This window comes from Vanessa cardui, chromosome 6 (assembly GCF_905220365.1).
Source record: "Vanessa cardui chromosome 6, ilVanCard2.1, whole genome shotgun sequence".
Lineage (NCBI taxonomy): Eukaryota > Metazoa > Arthropoda > Insecta > Lepidoptera > Nymphalidae > Vanessa > Vanessa cardui.
Genome location: NC_061128.1, coordinates 9460583 through 9483112, shown reverse-complemented (window position 1 = coordinate 9483112; position 22530 = coordinate 9460583). Strand labels below are relative to the sequence as shown.

At 33.2% G+C, this 22530-nt stretch overlaps 1 protein-coding gene across 1 annotated transcript; it reads right to left on the bottom strand.

The window, feature by feature from the left end:
- Positions 1-264: 264 nt before the first annotated feature.
- Positions 265-22051, bottom strand: LOC124530757. The gene is made up of 9 exons (XM_047105025.1): positions 20610-22051; positions 16607-16721; positions 8434-8589; positions 8110-8238; positions 7415-7618; positions 6722-6884; positions 6374-6460; positions 5905-6024; positions 265-1142 (listed from the first exon to the last, which is right to left on the bottom strand). The coding sequence occupies exons 1-9, from the start codon at positions 21446-21448 to the stop codon at positions 1129-1131; spliced, it is 1827 nt and encodes a 608-aa protein (XP_046960981.1). The 5' UTR covers positions 21449-22051; the 3' UTR covers positions 265-1128.
- Positions 22052-22530: the final 479 nt, after the last annotated feature.

The following is a 22530-nucleotide window of genomic DNA, read 5'->3' as shown; positions in this document are numbered from 1 at the left end:
AAATTGGTGTGCGGGGTAGAGTCGTCAGCTGAAAAAGGTTACTAGCAACAACAAGCCAGTTGTATAAAATAAGGATAATAAATTTTGTATATTTGTTATTTTATTTTGAAATAAGGTAAATAGGTATACGTGGTTCAAGAGTCATCAATATCTAAAAAGGATAAATTAAACGTAATCAATATCTATTGAAGACTTTTATTTTAGAAACTATAACAAAATGTTTAAATAATACCTAAAGTATACAATTTACAAACGTACGAGTTATAAAAGTTTCCATTGCATAATGTGTATAGTTAGTTGTACCTAATAATGCTGATTACAAATTAAAATATTAATTATGTATTGATTTTATTAATGTTGCCATTACATGTTCGTTTACATACTTCTATCAATTTATATGTATCTTATAAAACACAAAAAATATTTCAAAATGACAATATAATAATTACTACGTAATTTCCTATTATTAATTAAACAATCGTAGTGCGAACAATCCCATATTGTGTTATGAGCATTATTTTATTAATTTACAACTTAATTTATTATTAAATAAGAATATTGTAACACCATAATATTTATATTTGTATTCGATATTTGTACAATACAATCAGTAGCTAAGTTAATAAACAAAAAAAATATTCAAAGACGATTATTTGAACATCACAAGTAATTCACAACAATGTCGGACAATGTCGGATAAGCCATTTTTATAGCACTTCAAATGTGCAAAATATGTCGCCACTATAACATTATCATTCTAAACAAAAGTAGGAAATTAAACATTGTGTATGATGTCTTTAATATCATCGTCTTATGTTATTAAAGAGTTATATGCTAGGTTATATAATAGGCATAATAAAATTGCTATGTATTTTTACCTTTCAATCACGAGTTAAGTTTGGCGCCAAATCATATGTCAAGTAGGAAACCTAGGAACCGTCACACGTCTTAAAATTGACTAAAACCTCTAATGTAGAGCCCAGTCCTCATATTTAAGTTTGAAATAATAAACTTGAATAAGAAAACTTTTTAATTCGGGTACTCATAATGCGTTAAGAAATGCAGAACATTCTTAACTATGTATGTAGGTACTAATAATTTTATCCAGATCCAATAGACGTAAAGCGTTTACTCCTCCGGTTCTGTAATAAAAAAAGTAAAATTATGTTTCTAAATTATTATAATGACTCACATTCTTAATACAAATAAATAATATGCTAAATAACATTATGTTTATTACTAATATTTTGCTCATTTATATTTTGTATTTAAATGAGCAAAAGACATAAGATGAATAAAAGACTTAAAAATATATATTTAGAGCTTGGCGATGGTTTGTATCTTTTAATTTTTTTATATAATTATTTTTTATAACAGATTAACCATGACTATAATAACAGGACTCTGAAGAGCTTTCGAAGAATAACATAAAAGTTCACATTTAGAAAAAATAATAGAAATTTCAGAAAAAAATGGTTACAATAATAATAATTCTCAAATTATGTTTAAAAAGTGTTTAATACGCTATAAGCGAAGTGACCACGCGTATTGTACACTTGACATAATCCGGGCATCGCTGTCGAGCGCCCGTACCGCGCGGGGCTCGACAGCGCTTTTGCTTGCACAAGCTATAGTGATTTGTCGGACAATAGGGAAGTTATTTAAATTTTAAAAAGATTAATCTGATCCAACCACCATGAGTGTACTTGGATTGAAACAGTTTTATACTTCGAACATTTTCTTATGATTAAATGAAAATTTTACCGAAATATGAATTTTAAAATTTAAAAGTTTATTTTATAACGAATTTCTTTTGGCGTATATGACATTTTGTTTTTCGAATAACCGCCTGATAGATCAACATGTAGTACCTAAAAATAAATGTTAGATCATAGCAACATTTAAATTTAAAAAAAAAAGTTAAATATCGATATTATACTTCAGTTAGTTTTTGAAAGACTGTTACTATTTTATTCTAACAAAACCAAAAGGTCGTAAAATGTATATGCTTAAAACCAAACGTTCGCAGTATAGAATCGTAGCAAGTGTTTTTATGAAGTACTTCTAATAGCAACGTTTAAGCTCTACATTATTATCGTATTGTACGGAGGCGACGTAAACTGCGCTCGCGTCTGCAGCTGCACAAACAACTTTATTGCGATCGATTTTGAACTTTATTCTGTTAGGTACACGGTTTATAATAATTTAAAAGGTTTGCTAGGTCCGTCTAATTCAATTACAAATCTAAATTTCCGCTATGCAGTGGAGATGTGTGGAGAGATAGTGTTGCAAATGGCTAAGGGTTGGTTAAGGGACGGTCGATGGTAGCCTATAATTGTTTGTCAGTACCGCTAATGTGGTGTGAGTGTTGCAACAATATTGACGTTGCAAAATGTATACTCGCTGATTTGAGTCAGATGTAACTCGATATTACATTTCGTATACTCTGCGAAGAGTTTATTAAATGTAACAATTTGTAGTTCGCAATCATTATATATAAGTAAAATTGATATAACACCTTTTAAAATTAATATATAAAAATAGTTATTCATCGGCAACATAATTAGAATTACAAGATTTGGCAATATGTTTAGGGTTTTGTAGTTCCGTAAATTATTTATTCAAGAAAATCTCCATCAACTTATACGTTTGTGCTTGGAATATGATATAAATAGTATTAAATAATCATACGAATGTTTGTGGTAGAAGTTTGAATTGCTTAAAAATTTTGAATGAAACCTTACTTAGCATACATAAAGCCTTAAATAAATATACTAACTTCATGATTTTGTCATAATAATCTTAATTTTTATTCAGGATTTATATAGGTGGCCTAAAGTAGGTGTCGTCTGCCTATACACACGATAAATAAATACCATTCCTTACATCTCTAGTGCGCCACCAATCTTGGGAGCTAAGATCTTATGTAACTTATGCATGTAATTATACCGTCTTACTGACCCTTCAAACTGAAATACAACAATACGTACTAAGGAAAAAATAATAAGGATTAATTAATTATGTAAATTTTCCAAGATTTAACTACCAATAAGAAGTTGTCAAGGAATATATTTAAAAATTAAATTAATATTAATAGAATCAACGCAACACACATTATTATGAGTTATATACGAAATGCAATAGTTAAAACATATATGTATTTATAAAATGTAATTGTGTGCGAATGCGTCAGGTGTACGCAGCTCCGCACGCGCGGGAGCGAACACAATACATGCTTAATGCTTTTACACTCTTATCGCCGCAGTCAGATGTGATCAAGATAAGCTATTGTAAGTGCGAAAGCCCGGCTGCGTTTGCATTTCGGATATATTTAATTATTAAGTACTTATTTTATTTATCCGTACTATATATTCAAATGTTTTTAATTTTGGTCCGCCAGTAGAATATGACTAGTCCTGATATTTTTTGGGAGAAAATTCCTTGTCCGTTATTATATTTAGCAATTAAATTAAGACAAGGTGTAGACGCTGTAGACAAAAAGAAAATAAAATATGTATATATAACTTTACAAAAATCATAAGATCTTTTAAAACATAATAATTTTAACAGATACTACATTACGAAAAGAGACAGTTTAGTCACAATTGTTATTTATTGTAGGCAATTGAATAATTCTTATTTAAAAAGTATTTACGATTGCCTAAAATCGTAGAAAAGAGACGTTCAATTACCTTTCACCCGCACTTTGATATAAAACACGAGGACAAATTTTATTTAATTCGTTTTAATAGCGCCGTCCTCGAATAAACGTCCAAATAAATTAGTTTGAAAAACTTTGTACAATAGCGAGAATGGTATCGCACGTGCGTGAGCGGCGTTTCGTATCAAAACGATATTATAATGTCATCACAGCGTATCAATCTTAATCGTCCGCGACCGCAGTTCAATCTCGACCCCCTATCTGTATTAAGCTTAGCGATTTCCACACCAGTAGTTCAATATACATAAGAGCTAAAATCGTTCGTGTTGGGCGTCGATAGGATAATATTATAAGTAACGATTTCCAGCATATTGTTATTATTAAGCAAGGTCGAAATGGTAAGCTAATAGGGATGGCATATCGCTCTAATGAGTGTATTCATTCGGAGCGGGGTGCGGCGCGTTCGCTGCGCTGCGGTGCGGGTGCGGCCGCACGTGCGCCGTGACCAATGTGCGGGACGGCGACAGGTTGCACTTGTTGCTCTATGTGGCGTTTTGGCACGCGTCACGTACACTCGGAGTACTTCTTATATTATACGAGAAATGTATTATGTGTGGTTTTAAGTTAAATTTGCTATATATAAAAGGTTAAAGATTATAAAGTAGGTTTTTATACTAGCAGTAGTACCAGTATATATTTTTTTATCCTTTTAATTAAAATTTAAATAATTTTCAAATTAGGTTAAGATGTAAATGATGATTGTTTTCTTTTTGTGCTTGCTGTTTTCTCCTTTAAGCAATTGTGACACTTAGATATAATTTACCTTTGTTATATTATATTATTATAATCAGTTTACACATTGTTGAAGAACCAAATAAAATAAATACATAAGTATAGTCTATATCTGCTGTAATATATTTGTTATTATTATTTCATTTATAGATCGTATCCAAGATATAAATTCGACACGTATTTGATACGCAAGACAGTAAATACCGTAACTCGAACTATTTTCCATTTAATTATTTTCTATATTAATAAATTTTTATAAATAAAAAAAAACCGCCTTCAAAAATGAACTAAAAAGAAAAAAATAATCAGTTACATCCATATCCAATTTACGATTTTTTAATCACCTCTCAAAGTCGGTGCCATCATTAATATAGGTACAAAATACATAATACATACATACAAAAACGAAATCTATTTATTGTATAGATGACACCATTAGACAAACCTTACTATCGATACAAATTAAATGATTTCAATATAGGAATTTATTTACTTTGTTGGCACCGACTTCAAAAGGTGATTAAAAAATCGTAAATTGGATATGGATGTAACTGATTATTTTTTTCTTTTTAGTTCATTTTTGAAGGCGGTTTTTTTTTATTTATAAAAATTTATTTACTGCTTTTCAGTGTTGTTTTGTTATTTATAATTACAATTGGTAAACATTCTATTTTTCTTTTTAGTTCATTTTTGAAGGCGGTTTTTTTTTATTTATAAAAATTTATTTACTGCTTTTCAGTGTTGTTTTGTTATTTATAATTACAATTGGTAAACATTCTTATTCTTATATATAATAGTTGTTCATAAAGAATCCCATTATTTGGCTTTCGACTCTAAACATAACTCAACGCCGTTTCAATACGATGTGGACTGCAACTCAAATTAAGCGTTACCTAAGCTACAATAATGCCTGCCTAATGTTAACTGCTCATCGCCAATTAGACAATACCATTTTTCCCGATGCAATGCCGTTAATCATTGAGGAGTTCTCCTTGTAGTCCACCATCAGCTAGACTTCATCATAGGCATGTTTACTAACATCAATTGCTTGACGACTATCTTAAAGAAATAGAACTAAACCCGTAAAATAGTTACTTACTAATAGGTTCTGATTACCAGTTGTGGTCTTCATCATCAGTTCCACTTCATCAAATGTCACTTTTCGTGAGCATATGACCAAGGCACTTTGAATAAAACCGAAATCACTATAGGTGTGCCTATAAAATTTGAGGAGTTCCCTCGATTTCTCCAGGATCCCATCATCAGATCCTGATCTCCTGACAATGGGACCACCTGTAAAACATGCCCTTTCAAACAAAAAAAGAATTGTCAAAATCGGCCCAGCCATCTTCGAGTAATTCGGTAACATACATAAAAAATAAAAAAAAAAAAAAAGGCCCCGACGAATTGAGAACCTCCTCCTTTTTTTGAAGTCGGTTAAAAATAATTACCTTCCTCCGAGGGTGCGGAGGGCGGCGTGATTGATTCAGGTGGAGATACACGTTGAGGCGAGTCGTGTTCATCTGTGCCGAGCAGTTCTGCGCGCGTTTCCACCACGTCGCGCACGATCTCTGCAAAGTGATTTGGGACGTCAGTATTGGAGAGGCGATGTATGATGTATCATATCATGTCTTACGCTTATATAAAAAATACATTAATTTCCTGCACTTCTAACATTGAATTAAAAATAAGGCCAGCTATTAGCACGATTATTCCAAGACTAATGAGTTTATTGAAAAATGTAAAGAACCTAAAGTTGTTAACCTTTGCCTTAAAATATTTTAAAAGGTTATAGATCAATTATTTAGTTTCTCGTCGGAAGAATCCAAATTCCAAGATGATAGCAGATTCATTAGTACATTCAATTTAATCGTGTAACATGACAAATCAGAAATATAATATATAGATGTAGTACATTACCCGCAATAACGTCTCTACTTGTTATTATTGATTCGATCTCGTGGGACACTTCTTGTATCAGCCAAGGCATAAACTCCTCTTCAACTCCTGTAATAAATAAACGTTTTATCATTTATATTTTGTAATCTATTTTAGTGATAAAAATAAACACCCTGTTGTTCCGGCTAAGAAGAATATAGTCTCCAACTCAATTATCTAGAGCCAATCAAACACGTATGCAATCAAGCCTAATCAGATTGTAGGTAAAACATTTCCCAAATCACCTTCTCTTCACTGTTAGTTATATCTAGTGGAATTAATATTTTCACTTTCAAGTGAAATTTGTGCTTAAATTTTTTTGGTTTATACCTCGTCGCATGCGTCGTACGAGGTAGCCAGAGTCTCTCAGGCCAGCAAGCACAGCCGGCAGGAGCTCCGCGACGTAGCCTTGCACCAGCGTCGCGGCAGCTACCCTTGCGCGCGCCTCTTCGCCAGCCACTCGGGCCGCACGTGCTTCCGCCACACGCCTTTCCTGAGTTCATTGAATAAAATCTTCTAATCTTATCTCAATACGGTTATGTAAAGAAAAATTGATAGTTCACAGACCCGTATAAAAAAGGTCTAAAAGTTACAACAACAACAGCCTGTAAATTCCCACTGCTAGGCTAAAGGCCTCCTCTCCCTTTGAGGAGAATGTTTGGAACATATTCCACCACGCTGTTCCAATGCGGGTTGGTGGAATACACATGTGGCAGAATTTCTATGAAATTTGTTACATGCAAGTTTCCTCACGATGTTTTCCTTCACCGCTGAGCACGAGATGAATTATAAAGACAAATTAAGCACATGAATCAGCGGTGCTTGCCTGGGTTTGAACCCGCAATCATCGGTTAAGATGCACTCGTTCTAACCACTGGGCCATCTCGACTCTAAAAGTTACAGCTTGTTTCTTAAAAGTGAATGTAGCTTTAGTATGACTAAAATAACTTAAATCTATTTTCAAGTTTTAATTCTGATGTGCCATTTGATAATTAACTTTATCAGCAACAGTAGTAAATCTACCTTCTCTTGGTTTAATCGCTCGTCCCGCAGTTCAAGCCGCTGTCGCTCGGCGAGCTCAGCATCACGCAGTTCCCGGTAGCGGCGTTGCTGCTCACGTAACGTTGCCAACTCTTCTTCCTGGGCCACTTCCGCCAGTGCCTGCTCTGTCGTCTTCCCAATTAGCACCTCTAGTATCGGTTGCACTTCCAAGTCGAAGTCGAATAGCTGCATTCAAATATTATTGTCAATGATGTTGTAGTAAACAGATATGTTATTAACGCGCAAAAAGTGAAGACTAGAAAACGTCCTAATTGGGACGTTTGCCTTTAGTTGTTTTACGTAGTAATACGTTATCATAATTACGTAGTAATACGTTTTGCGTAATTAAAACATCTAGTTATCCCTTTTACTTAATGTTTTTATCAAGCTATCCTTTTTACTTTTAACGAAATGTAAAAATAAACTAAAATAAACGGTGCCCGGCGCGGCACACTTTTTTCTGTTGTTTAGTATGGATATAACATATCTGTTTATTAGAATATCATTGATTATTGTTCAATAATTTAAAAAGACAAAATAAATAAATGGATAAAATATTATCCAAAAATTTGTTTTTCTTCTTTTGAATCGTGTATTTTTTATGTCTATCCATTACTTCTATGGTTTCAAGTATTTTATTATTAGTATCATATGCATATTGTTATTAGTTTACTCACATCTCCAGGCTGTATTTGTGTTGAGGCATCAGCACCAGTCTTCGCAGGTACGTAGATGGGCGTCGCGGGACGATCTACAAACAGGTCCGTTTGGACACCTACCTCCATTTCTACACCCTTATCGAACAGCTGAAATTGAAATAACTTCTACTTAGTACCATTTATTAAAAAAGAAATAGTAAAAAAGTCATTGTAAAAATTCATAGTGCAATATAATGTAAGACTTAGTAAATACACAATTATCTTTCATCAATTCTGGCCGTTGTATTCGTCAATTATATTTTCATGACATATTTCTCTAGTATAATTGAGGATAACAATTACCTCTTCGAGGTAGTACTCTGTTTGTATCGGGTGATGTCGGCGACCAGGTGCAGGGGGTGGTGTGCCGGGCCGAAGGCGAGCCAGGGCGGCGCGTCTAGCGAGCGCGCGTCTTCTCGTCTTCGCTGCTCGTGCGGCACCGCTCTCCAAGCCATCGCCCTGACAAATCAAAATGTTATACACACTTATCAACGTGGTTGTTTCTTAAGATCACCATCGTCCATAGATATGGCTCTGGAAGATATATTAACCACTACTAACATCGTTAAGGGGCCACCGACTTTTAGAGCTAAGATACTATGTCCCTTGTATCTGTAGTCACACTGGTTAACAAGGCCAGGGAATTAACTTGTCAAATAAACGTCCTAAACTTTACCTATAAGAGCAAATTAATGCGAATGTGATTTTGGACATAATTAAATCGTCTATGTACCTAATGCCTCAATCAATCAAATATTTCATATATCTCATTTGTGTAAAGCGATGTTTTTACACATAATAATCATGTCATTCTGTTTACCGTCCACACCAATACTTAGTATCGATTATTTACTTCGTTTTGAGGGGTAGTTAAGCCAGTCTCATTGCATTAACAATGACGTGATATCACAGATCCTAAGGCAACTATGTTCTTAATGTCTTTGGGTTTTGATGATTAAATTAGATGATTAAATACAAGTAAAACGCGCGTGTATCAAAAATTGTCAAGACCATATTTTGCATTATGTACGTATGTGAATACTGTGGAAATACTCGCGCTAGTGTGTGTAGGGTAAAAAATATACCATATTTTTGTTAGGGAATCATACTTTTTATTTTACAGAAGTCTAGTAATTCGGTATAATGTTATTAGTCTGATTATACCATGAGATTACCACTTTATTGATTATTATATGCCACCGAATGATTAATGTATTAAATCGAATATATTATAAATTAATCGAATAGTACATAAAAGTCAAATAAATGACTATACCGAGAATTAAAGCATACATAATAGTAAATTATCTATAATTTTTATATTATTAAAAAAAATTGGACCTTAAATGCACATGTACTTACATTATTACTCAGAATTTCGAAATTGGTCATCCATATTCAGTTGAAAAATTCATTATTTATTCTTGGTACGATTATCAAAAAAAAAATCAAAATCAAAATAAACTTTATTCAAGTAGGCTTTTATAAGCACTTTTGAATCGTCATTTTACAATTAAGTGAAGCTACCACCGGTTCGGAAAGTAGATTCTACCGAGAAGAACCGGCAAGAAACTCAGTAGTTACTCTTTTTTAACATTTAAAAAATACAACGTCATGTTAATTAAATACAATTATTTCAATTAATGCATCCTGCTTGGAAGTCAACAGGTATTAACTCCACGCTTTTTTATCATCTACAAAATCTTGTATCGAATAGTATGCTTTTTCTACCAATGTTTTTTTAACAAACGATTTGAATTTACTAAACGGCAAAGTTAAAAATTTCTGCGGAATTTTATTATAGAAACGGATACCTTGCCTATTATATATCTTTGTCTATAAATTATGCATGCGAACTTAGTGTTTTGATTTGATAGTTTAGAAATAGTAAAAAGGTACCATGCTTAGAAGAAAAATTCTTAAAAGGGCTTGGATTTGGTTTCTATATGGTATGGTATCTATAGGGGGCAGTATTTCATAGTTCATATGATGGTTTTTGTTTGTTTGCTTGGCCGGATATGGGGATATGACTTCAGTACGTCATCATACGTCGTCGTACATGTCGCCTCATATGCGGTCAAACTGACCTTATAAATCCAAACGGCGCCGCGCGCCTTATTTAGTCGCTTTGCAGTAAACAAATGTCACATAATGTCATAGAAATGACGTGAAATTATACGTTTTCATATAATTTTTAGATTTCGAAAAATGTTTTCAATTTGAACCCAAATGCCGCTTTTAATTACTAATTAATACTTTAGGCGGGTGTATTAATACGACACGATATTACGAATCATTAATGTCTTAAATTTAACGTCTATTTCTAAAAGTCGTTTCATGTAGTTTTCATAGTATTCAAATTAATGTATTTTCAATCATTCTTAAAATGAATTATATAAAAAAAATATTCCTTTAATGATTTTAAAAATATTTTTTCTAAAAACTAACACCGACTTGAAAGTGATCATTAAAAAGTAATAAAATAATTTGATTTAAACTCTTATTATTGAAATCGGCCGATCGTATGAAAATATTTCTACATTTTGAGTGAAATACAAAATTTATTTGTGTTATTTTTTAGAAAAAATATTTTATTTTACTCTTTTTAGTGTTATTTTCTCAAAATATAAATTAAAAGTCCTTATGTAACAAATGGTTTTTGTTGATTTTTTCAAAAAGCGCTGAACCTATTTCAATAAAACTTATACAGGATCACTTCTGGAGCATGATATACCAAACAATAACATAACAAAAGAAATGTTTAGTGAACCTGTACTTCTCTTCATAAAAGATACGAAAAGGACTATAAATCCATATATTTTATAATTCCTATTGAAAGAACTATTTCCTAACTCCTAGTAATTGAGGACTTATTATATAATATATATAATATTATAAAAAAAAAATAACAAAAATATGTGTGTGTTATTAAATTGTTACAAGGAATTATTGAAACGCCTTCTTAAATCATGCCGGGTCATTAATAGACTCAGTATGATTTAGGCAGGCGTTTTAAAAGCAATTATGGCAGGGTTCTTGAAGTAAATTTCATTTCTTCGTAGTTGTGATTAGTAGGTAAAATGTCAAGGTCAATGTAGAGACTAAGCATTCTTTCAAGTATCAAAATGTCTCGATGTAAACAGATATTATATGTAGTATTTATTGAAAATACTTTTAACAGAATGTGATAATCTTTATCTTTTTTCACTACAATTTTATTACAACTTCTATACTTAATTTTAGGTATTTTAAATTCCAAATTTAAATTCAATGTATATATTTCTGTCAGATTTCCAAAACTAATTTTGGTTTAGTTCAGTCTAAGTTATATTATAATTAGTTAAGGACTTTGTTTTTCAGGAAGAAATGTTACGACTATTTCCGAATTATTTTTAAAATTAAGAGACACTGGATCTATTTTAATTCCTTATATTTAATAAAATTAAGTAGGTACTTATGACGAAATAAATTGACCGTGAAAAATAAGTTTCTTGATTTATTTATTATAGATTTAAAATTTCAAATTAACGTGGTTATTTTTATTATTACCGTTATATTATATGGATATTTAACATGTTTTTTAGTTTCAGTTGGTGGATCTCAATATTTCGACATTATCTACGAAAGATTTGTATGAATCGATCGTATATAAAATAAAACATAAACGACAACTATTGAAACTTTTTCAAAGAAAAGTCATCGTAAGCCAAGAAGATGAACTAATTATTTAAAGTGAAATAAGAAATGAAAAACAAATTAATAAATACATTTTGTAACTGACTGTTATGCATTAAACACACACACTATGTGATTGATTCGATTTCGATTGCAAGATTTGATCTAAAAAACTAACAAAAAATTCAATTAAAAATTAAAGGTTGAAAAAAAGCTTTTAAAAACAAACACAAGGCGTCTTATTACCGTGTAAGCGATTAACTTAGAATAACTTAACCATTATGGTACATAATGTAAACACGACCGGGTTATGATCGACGTCACGATAAGTATATTGTAAGTATGCAGGGCCAGATTAACCACGGTTGACCAGAGGCAATGTCCCTTATCTTTTCTATTTTCCTAAAATGTATTTTTTGGACAACAAGAATATGTTACATCGAAATTTATTTTTACCGTATTACGAAGATATGTAATTAATCCATTTAAACAAGGGAAATATTTGGCTTTGATATTCCAGTTAAGATTTTTATTTAACCTTTTTTCCTATTTTTTGGTCTACCTACAATCACTATCCATTGGGAGGACAATCTGGACAGATGCTCATAGGTAGTGTTTGATGGATAATTCAGCCTTGCAAATTTGTAGTTTATTTTTATTTAAACTCGATACTTTCTGTTTCACTGAACTAGCTTATCAGGACAGAATTTATATCCTGAATCGATGATATTTTAATAAACAGATATGTTATATCCATACTAAACAACAGAAAAAAAGTGTGCAGCGCCGGGGACCGCTTATTTTAGTTTATTTTTACATTTCGTTAAAAGTCAAAAGGATAGCTTGATAAAAACAATAAGTAAAAGGGATAACTAGATGTTTTAATTACGCAAAACGTATTACTACGTAATTATGATGTATTAAAACGTATTACTACGTATAACGACTAAAGGCAAACGTCACAATTAGGACGTTTTCTAGTCTTCACTTTTTGCGCGTTAATAACATCATCATGTTTACTACAACATCATTGTCCTAAGTTGAGTCAATACAACGTACGTAGTACGTAAGCTTACTGTCTTTGATACAAACCATGATACCTTAGATGTGTATGACCATTCCGTGGACCTTAGGAGGAGGTTATAAGGTATGGCTATGAGTTTAAAGTTCCAGATTCCTTGAGACAGAAAATTAATTATTATATGGTATAAAATTATTATTATGTTAAATATTAATGTGTTAACGATATACATTAAACAGGCACTATCAGAGTTCATCGACAAATGCCCGCATCGAACTCCATACCTGAATACAGCATTGCCGCCGTCGCCCCGCATATACAAACCACATACAAGGTAAAAATTGCATACATTAGCATACATAAAAGAACAGTTATTAATTTTTTATTCTGAATATTACTAAAGCATTTAGACTACTTCGTTAGTTTAATATTAATAATTTTTGCTTGACTCCAGATCCCGTGGTTCTAGGTTTATTTCCCGTATCGGACTATAAAATACTGAGTGAGATTTTCCAGACGGCGGAAAAGTTTCTAAATTGCCTTTTATTCGGCTTTATAGTATTGAAATAAATGATAGGTATTTATTCTAATCTAAAATCAATTAATTAAAAATCTTTTTGGAATTTGAAGCGAAGTTTAAAATCGCTCAGCTCTCGTAATTTAATTTCAAAGTTTGTCACAAATCATCTTGTTTGTCATATTTTACAGATCGGCGGATTTCGTTTTGAATCGAGTCAGGTTTTGCTTAGCACTGGGACTAGAAGTATGGGAATATGCAATATTTAAAAAATATAACAGCCTGTAAATGATAAATCTACAGATTAAGAATTCCTTTTTTATTAATGAAAATGTTTCCATTACACCACATCTTTTCATCCGAGTACGTTTTTCTTGCGATTTTTGCTTCACGACCGAGTTACTCAAGCATTCAAGGAGTTTCCGTTTGTCTGTTTCGATTCGGAAATAAATGTGTACAAATTAAATGATTGTTTTTTACAAAAATGATACTTTACACCGACATGGAAGAATTAATTCGAACATTAATTATCTCGGTTACTTGATTCCATCAAAGTCGGGGAAAATGGCGACTATTTGTAAAGGTAATAGATACCGTTTACAGTTAATTGCAGCGTTACAAATGCGACCGAGTTGACAGCGTTGGTATCAACAGTCAATATTTATGAGGTACTATTATTGTGGAGTTGTTTATTCTGTTTCATTATTCGCGTAATTACATTGACGATAGGAAGCGTTGGTTCAGTGCTCACTTTTAGCAGCATTTCAATTTCAAACTATTAATTAAAGATATACATAGATCTGCGAAAAAGAACGCAGAGAAACCAAATTATTATCCTGAATATTTGATTGTGAGGCTGCTTGGAAATAATGACACTGCCACATCAAAGTACTAATAGAAATAGGAGGACACTCCACATCAAAGATACGGAGAATACGTACAAATAAATAAGTAGCTTGTTCAGCGTCCATTTTTTATTTTTCGTATATCATGTATTCATTGGTTACTGTATCAAAAAAGCTGCCGGATTATGTCCTCTTTTTCATAAGTCCTCCATTTTTCACCTAGTAAGGTAATACTCAAAAATCCATTTTCAGCGTGGTAGTTAACCTTAGAAAATAAATCAGGGATATTACGGAGCTTTGAAACTATTGGATATCGAAATCGCATATTTTTGTACTTATTGTTGTTAATTGTAAGTAGCTTATTTGTTTTAACGCTTTTTTTTTCTGTGCTATAAATTAAACCGACTAATAATAGCCTACAAATAAACTCAAGTTGATATGTTGTCATTTTCTCTTTACCAATTTCTAATCTAATATTCGTAACCTAAACTATTCGAAACAATCGGATAATCCGAAATAATTTCGTATCCGTAATCGTATCTGAAATCGATATATTATTTCACTTATCCTTATTCATATTCAGATCCGATATTACCTATAATAAATCTTCCATTCGTGATGTAATAAACCTATGTTCCAAATTTTACCTTTTTAATTTCAGTACTTCTGGACTTGACTTACGTTGACAGCCAGACAAACGATTTTATAGATAGATTGGACCTTAATTCATTTTAATTCGATAATAGTTCTTCAATATTCTATTGATTAGCGTTATATAGTTTTTGAGTTACAATCAACAAATATAACCGATAAGAATCTTAGACTTTTGAAGGAATTGGACTCGGCCATCTAATTAACCCAGTTTCGAGGGAGGTCTAGTAGAACAGTCGACCGCATTCGATAGCTTGAAGGTTGAATTTAGCTTATTCTTATATTTACGGCTACTGACCTATACGATGTCAAATACATACCTCTAGAATCGGTTTGAATTTATGTTTACAATTCAGCACATTCTTAATATCAAAAATAAAATAAAAACAAATTCCGTGTATGTTATAAAATATAAGCAACTTAATATGTAGAATGCTATGATTACAGAAGATATTAAGATATTTTAATATACTTTGAATAAAAAATAATGAATAAAACTTTTTGAACACCAAATTTTGGTATTGTAAGAAAAAAATACTGTCAAACACGCCAACTCCTTTGAGCACTAAGGCGTTTTATCCCTTGTGGCTTTAGTTACACTGGTTTATTTCCAATACTTAGTATTGCTGCTTGGTAGAAATTGTGATGAGTAAGCGGTACCGACCCATATAAGCTTGCAAGTGTCCACAGCTCAACAAAGTTACAAATTAATCGGATAAACAACCCGCAAATGCACAATGTAAACTAAAAACATAGTAGCGGTAAGTTGTATAAATTGTCAGTTAATATGACATTTTAAAATCCATGAGTAATTTGCTTCATAAACGACAATAACCAACGGTCAGTAGTATTCTACGTGACATGATAATTACATAATATGTAAGTCTATTAACAGCCAGGGTTGACCTTTTATTAAACGACGACCACTCGATTATCAAACATGTACGCGGTAATGTAAATTAAATAAAAAAAAAAACAGTTTTTAAAATTCGAATTCTTAAGACAAACAATAATAAGTCTTGTTGTCAGTAGGGTAGGTGTAAAAATATCCTAAAAATATTTAATACAATATCGTTCTTATCGTTAACACTATAATGGCTAATATGCTCTACACGTGATTATATATCAATTAAATTGATGACGTTATTTGAATCGTTAAAAAGAGTCTATTTAACAACGTGAAACAATTCGATCGTGTGGAAGTTTAGCTTTAATTTCAACCTTGTAAAATTACAAGACCTTTCTCGAACAAAGTTTTCAACTTGAGCTGTAGCGACGTGAAACTTCGAAATGTACTCGTTTTCGATATTAACCCGTCATGTTTGTCTATACCGCAAAAGAACATGAGCCTTATATTTATTTATTCGGGTGACCTAAAGGAAAATAAAAAAACAATAACCCAATACAAAATGGAATAAAACTTAGTGAACTAGTTTATATTGTCACCAGAACAAATAGATAAACAACTGCAAAAATTTACCGAAAATGACTGGACTGGACGTAATGAAATGAAATTCACTTACGTGTGACTGACATATATGTACAAACAGATTAAATAGAAACTTTTATAACGGTACAGTCAGCAATATTCATTGTGTTTTAAAATTGGAAGGCCCTTTACATTAATTTTATCTGTCTTTCTTTTTTCATTACTTTGAATTTCAAAAAAGGAAGACAATCTGTTAAACTAATCTTGAGCAACATTAATTTTATTACCTAAAATTAATTTCTGTGAGTTGGAATTAAGTATTTTGGAGGTTTACTTACAGCAGCGTGAGGATGTGCCCCAAAGGTACTGCCGCGGACAACACGCTTGTCGTGCATGATATTGGAGTAAGTTGTGTTGCCCGTTGCAGCAGTCGCAGCCGTCGCCATACTACCACTGCAATCAAAAATATAGTCTTGTATACAACAACAACAAACAACAACAGCCTGTAAATTCCCACTGCTGGGCCAAAGGCCTCCTCTCTTTAGAGGAGAAGGTTTGGAACATATTCCACCACGCTGTTCCAATGCGGGTTGGTGAAATACACATGTGGCAGACTTTCTATGAAATTTGTCACATGTAGGTTTCCTCACGATGTTTTCCTCACCGCTGAGCACGAGATGAATTATAAAGACAAATAAAGCACATGAATCAGAGGTGCTGGCCTGGGTCTGAACCCGCAATCATCGATTAAGATGCACGCGTTCTAACCACTGGGCCATCTCGACTTGTATAGATGATGATAACATTAACATCTGACATCTCATCATGGAAATAATTAACGTTACATAATTTTCTGACCTTGCAAATGGTCGGTGACATCGGATGGCCCACTTAAACACGTAATTGTATAGATAGAGTATATTATATTGGTTTGTTATTGACATACTTTTGGACGTATGTTCGAATCATTCGTGTATCTATAGGTTACAAATGGGGTGTCTAGGGGTTATATAGTTGGAAGATTAGAATATTTTTTGGGTTAGAAATATATATGTATATAGGCAGCGACAGTTCAAGACGTTTTTATCTTCTATTTGCCAAGCAATTTATTTTCGTTTGATTGATGAAGTTTAGAAAAATTGACACTCAAATTTCATAAGAAATTCGTAAATATTTTCTCCAGATTCTCAATAACGATTACGGTTTAATATCGAGCACAGAGTGACAACAGTATTATGTAAAAAGTCGTAAGTGGACTGCGAGCTGGTTGCTTCGATTAGTAACTAATGGATTATCGAATATAAATAAATCCGAAGCCCTGCAAATGGTATAGGGTAAGAATATATTCATGTTTCGCAGGTCATTATGGCGAAACATCTAAACGATTGACAATGTAAAGAGGTATCGTCAGTCTGTATTATCAAATTGACTACTTATTTAAACATATAGGCAGACTGGCATATAAGGCCAGATGCCTTATGGTCAGTCACAACCACCAATGTGTGCACTTACGCTATTAAATAAAATGTTATACTGGTGATACTAAAACTTAATAAAGATTTACTCGTTATTTCATCAAAAAACTATGTTTTATTTTATAACTAGCTGCGCCCGTACCTTCGTACGCGTTTGAATTTCACAATAAATTTATTGTTGTAGACAAGGAACTCCTTATTATATGAGCTTTCAGTTATTAAAAGTTCTGTCCAAATCGGACCAGCCGTTCCAGATCTTAGTCGGAACAAATAGAAAGACAGACACACAAAAATAAAAAAATATATATATTATTTAGGTATATGTACCGCGTGTACATACAAAAGCATTTACTAAAAAGCGGTTATTTTAATATTACAAACAGACACCCCAATTTTATATTATGTGTATAGATTTATTAATTAAATATTTTTGATTTTATTATATTTCTATATCCACATTTGGCGGTGTCTTAGGCGTTTTTGATCTTCAAATTATACTAATATAATATTAACGTTGTTTTAATTTTTAATCAATAATTCTATACTATTGTTTGTTTTTCCTAATTCCCAAATTACTGATCCAATTGATGTGTAACTTTACATTTTGATTTATAATAGTTTCAGGACGGACGAAGGCTAGACTAAAGGTTATATAACGTTGAATTAATATAGTGTGAACAAAGCGTTGTCAGATACGGTTCTAAATAATGCTGCCAAAACTACAGACATAATAAATCGTTTATGTGATATTTTTTAGATTTTTCCAGAAACAAATAGTATCCATATGCTTACTGGGTTACTGGTACTGATACTGTTTATGTTAAACTGAATATGATAGCAAGAAAATAATATTTTATAACTAATTGCTAATTACTTGTCTGGAAAATACCAGATTTTAGAGTTTTAGATATACTTAGGCATTGCGGTAGATTTATTTCGTACACTTGCGGACAATAACGGCGATTGGCTTGTTACTGAATTATTATAATAATTAATATTTAAATTATATATTTTACTGACTTGATGTTAAGAATAACCTCATTACAATAAATGTTGTGCTCCGCTTTGAAGGATAAATCTACTGGATTATATTCTTGTGTCCTTCGTTGGAGATGGCCCAGTAGTTAGAACGCGTGCATCTTAACCGATGAGTTCGGGTTCAAATCCAGGCAAGCACCACTACATATATGTGCTTAATTTGTGTTTATAATTCATCTCGTGCTCGGCGGCGGTGAAGGAAAACATCGTGAGAAAAATGCATGTGTCTAATTTCATTGAAATTCAGCCACATGTGCATTCCACCAAACCGCATTGGAACAGCGTGGTGGAATATGTTCCAAATCCTCTCCTTAATAGGAGAGGAGGCCTCAGCCCAGTAGTGGGCAATTTACAGGCTGTCACTTTACTTTACTTTTTTGTGTTCTTGGTTGTTGGGCTTCGTGCAAGCCTTTCTGGGTATGTTGTCCACCCAAACATCTGATATGATACCGCCCAACACCAATACTTATTATTGTTGTGTTAGATAACTTCAGGTACAAGGGATATTAGGTACATCCTAGTTGCCAAAGTAAGCGGCATATTAGCAATGTAAGAGATATATAATAAATAATATAATATAAATAAATAAATATGAGACAACATCACATACATTACACTGATCCCAATGTAAGTAGCTAAAGCACTTGCGTTATGGAAAATCAGAAGTAACGACGGTACCACAAACACCCAGACCCAAGACAACATAGAAAACTAACGATAATCTACATTGACTCGGCCGGGAATCGAACCCGGGACCTCGGAGTGGCGTACCCATGAAAATCGGTGTACACACCTCTCGACCACGGAGGTCGTCATATATAAATACTATAAGAAATGCATATTTTCTTTACAGTATTTTTGTATAATTATGAGCTTTTTAATACCTATTTAATATATTATTATTTTATAAAATAAAAAAAGATTTATAACAAGGCTAGTCTAATCACAATTACTAAAAACATTATTTACAGTACCTAAAATATGAAAGTAGTAGTTGAATATTTATAGGAAAAAATAGTAATTGATGTAAGAAATTATTGATAATTTTTGATTGCTAATTAATTTCATGTGGACTAAGAGATAAGATAAGGTCGATCGCTCGCGGGGGTAGTTGACCTCCAGCGAGCGGCCAATAGCAGCGGCCGGAAGTAGACCGCGGCGGATCCCCTACAAATAGCTTGACCTCTTTACTAATCATATTAAATTATTTTTTCTACTCGTTTCAGCATTTTCAGAATTGAATATGGAACATAAACTTGGTTTTATCCTTTAAACGAACTATTTTATAAAAAAAATTAACCGTCTCTAGTGTATAACTATAGTGTGACAAAAATTCACGAATTAAATAAAAAGCAACACGACACGTATTGATTCTCTTAGTTAATGGTGCCAAAGAGGTCGGTATTAAAAAAAAAAAAAAACTTTGACTATGCCCAAGATGACAGAATATATATGCCAACAATTTTATTATCAGTAAGTAACTTTTGTCATTGATGTGTGCACTGTTCGCAAGCGTCTGTAATCGATACCAAGCGATAACGCGTTGGGTTCCACAAATAAATATTAGAATATATGAGTAATGCATTTTCATATATAAATGTTATATTCATACTAATATCATAAATGCGAAAGTAATTCTGTCTACTACCTCTTTACGTTTAAACCACTGAACTTATTTAGATGACTTAGGAACTTAATTAGAGGAATTTTGTTTGGAAATAGTTTCAGTCCCGGGCAAGGACATAGGTTATTTCAACTACTACTTATTTAAATAATCATTTAGTTTGTGTGCGTATAGTTTGTGATGAGTTTAAGGAGTTGTACTAACACATGATCATGCTCCTCGAGGAGATGTTTGACACCGGCGACACCTGCTATCAGCGCTCGAACTCCTCTGAAAACTTCGCCGCCGCTTATTCTCTTCTCGCTGTTTATCCCAGGAGGCACTCCGTTTGGTATCGTTTCTCCTTTCTTTTCTGCCACGGACCGTTTGCTCCGGTTCGTTACAGCTTTTGGTTTACTCGCATAGGAATATACAATTTTCTCTCTTTCCTGAGCTGGATATAGTGTCTCTAATCCAAGAAGGCAAGCGACGTCCGGTGGTGGAAGGAGAAACTGTCCAGTTTTCACGGTAGTTACGAATCTCGGTTTGTCTCCCTCGCTCGTCCCAGAGACTTTGCTACGGTTTTTATTTGTTGACGGAGATTTAGCTAATTTTGGAGATATTTTCGTCCTCTCATAGTCACTCGATATTATATCAATTCGAGGTTGAGATTGACTCAACATTTTTTTTGGAGGTGTTTGATCTTTCCACGTCAGGTTAGGATTGGAAGTCGCTAGGCCTCCGGCGCGACGGCGATGGCGAGTTGGCCGTCGAAGATTGGCCTCCAAAATTTCTTTCTCTTTCAGGCGACGGAGTTTGAAATCGAGCGCCCGAGTGAATTTGGGATCGAGAATAGTCTGCGGAGCGACGGCTGCGACCATTTTCTCCGTCAGCTGCTCCTTTGTCGCGCTCGGTAGGTGTGTGCGGCCGTCATCGTGCTGGAGCGGCTTAACAACATTTACAATGCGCGGTAGCGGCACGTGTTTTACAATATGCTTTTCGTCCTCATGGTTTATTACGGTAAATGCATTTGAATTGTCAGTAGGAATATCTAACGATGGCATCGCGCGTCACATGACTTTCCGTTGTAAATGAAAGCGACGGTGTCGTTTTAAATGTTATTTTTGATTAACTTGAATATTCACTTCAGGCGGCTTGTCGCGAATGTATCGTGATCCGTTTGATGGTGGCCGCGTGGTGCGCGGGTGGTGGCGGTGGCGGCGGGCGGGCGAATGTCCGGCGCGGCGCCCGGCGGTCAACACGCTCACCCCCGTAGAACATAAGCGCCTAGTTTTCTCACGTCGCTTATGACTTTTAATGCGGAAACATCAACTAATGCGGTACATGTAATCGCGCAAGCGCCCACGTGGACTCAAGACGGTAAACATGAGTGTGTCGAGGTACGAAACTCTTTTAAACCGAAAATCAGTACAACGATATAGAAATACACATGAATTAAAACAATTAAACGAACACGGATTTTGTTTGAAAATAATATAAACAAATTCAATGAAAGGTAACGCGTAAATCATTGAAACGAACGAAATAAAAGCTTTTGATATACGAAAGCCATTACAAGGCTACTGAAGTTATAGATTCACTTTTTAAATAATTATTTTCATATTGTTAAACATAATGACGTAGAACATTTGTCTACACTAGCGAGCTCGGTCATGAAGCAGAGAGTACTAATCGTTTTCCTAGTACACACGAGGTGCGATGTATAAGGCTGTCACGGGCGCGCATTGTAGATAAGAAGACAACGCGTAATCATCAGCAACACCAAACTGATCGTGTTTTGTCGATGAACGGAAATACCTAATTCATAATTAGCTTAATAGTATATTAGTATTTGTAAAATGAATAACAGGTTCGAAAATTTATTTTAGATGTTAAACTTAGGTTATAAAATCGCATATGTCTTTATAGCAGGCTTTGACAATGTATACATATAATAAAATTGGAGTGTCCGTTTGTAATATTAAAGTAGACCTTTTTTACTCAATGTATATATATGTATACAGTATACACGTATATACGTATACGTGTATACGTATATACGTGTATATACGTGTATACATACATAGACTAAAGGATCATTTTTTAAAAAAATTGTCTGTCTGTCTGCCTGTTTGTTCCGGCTAAT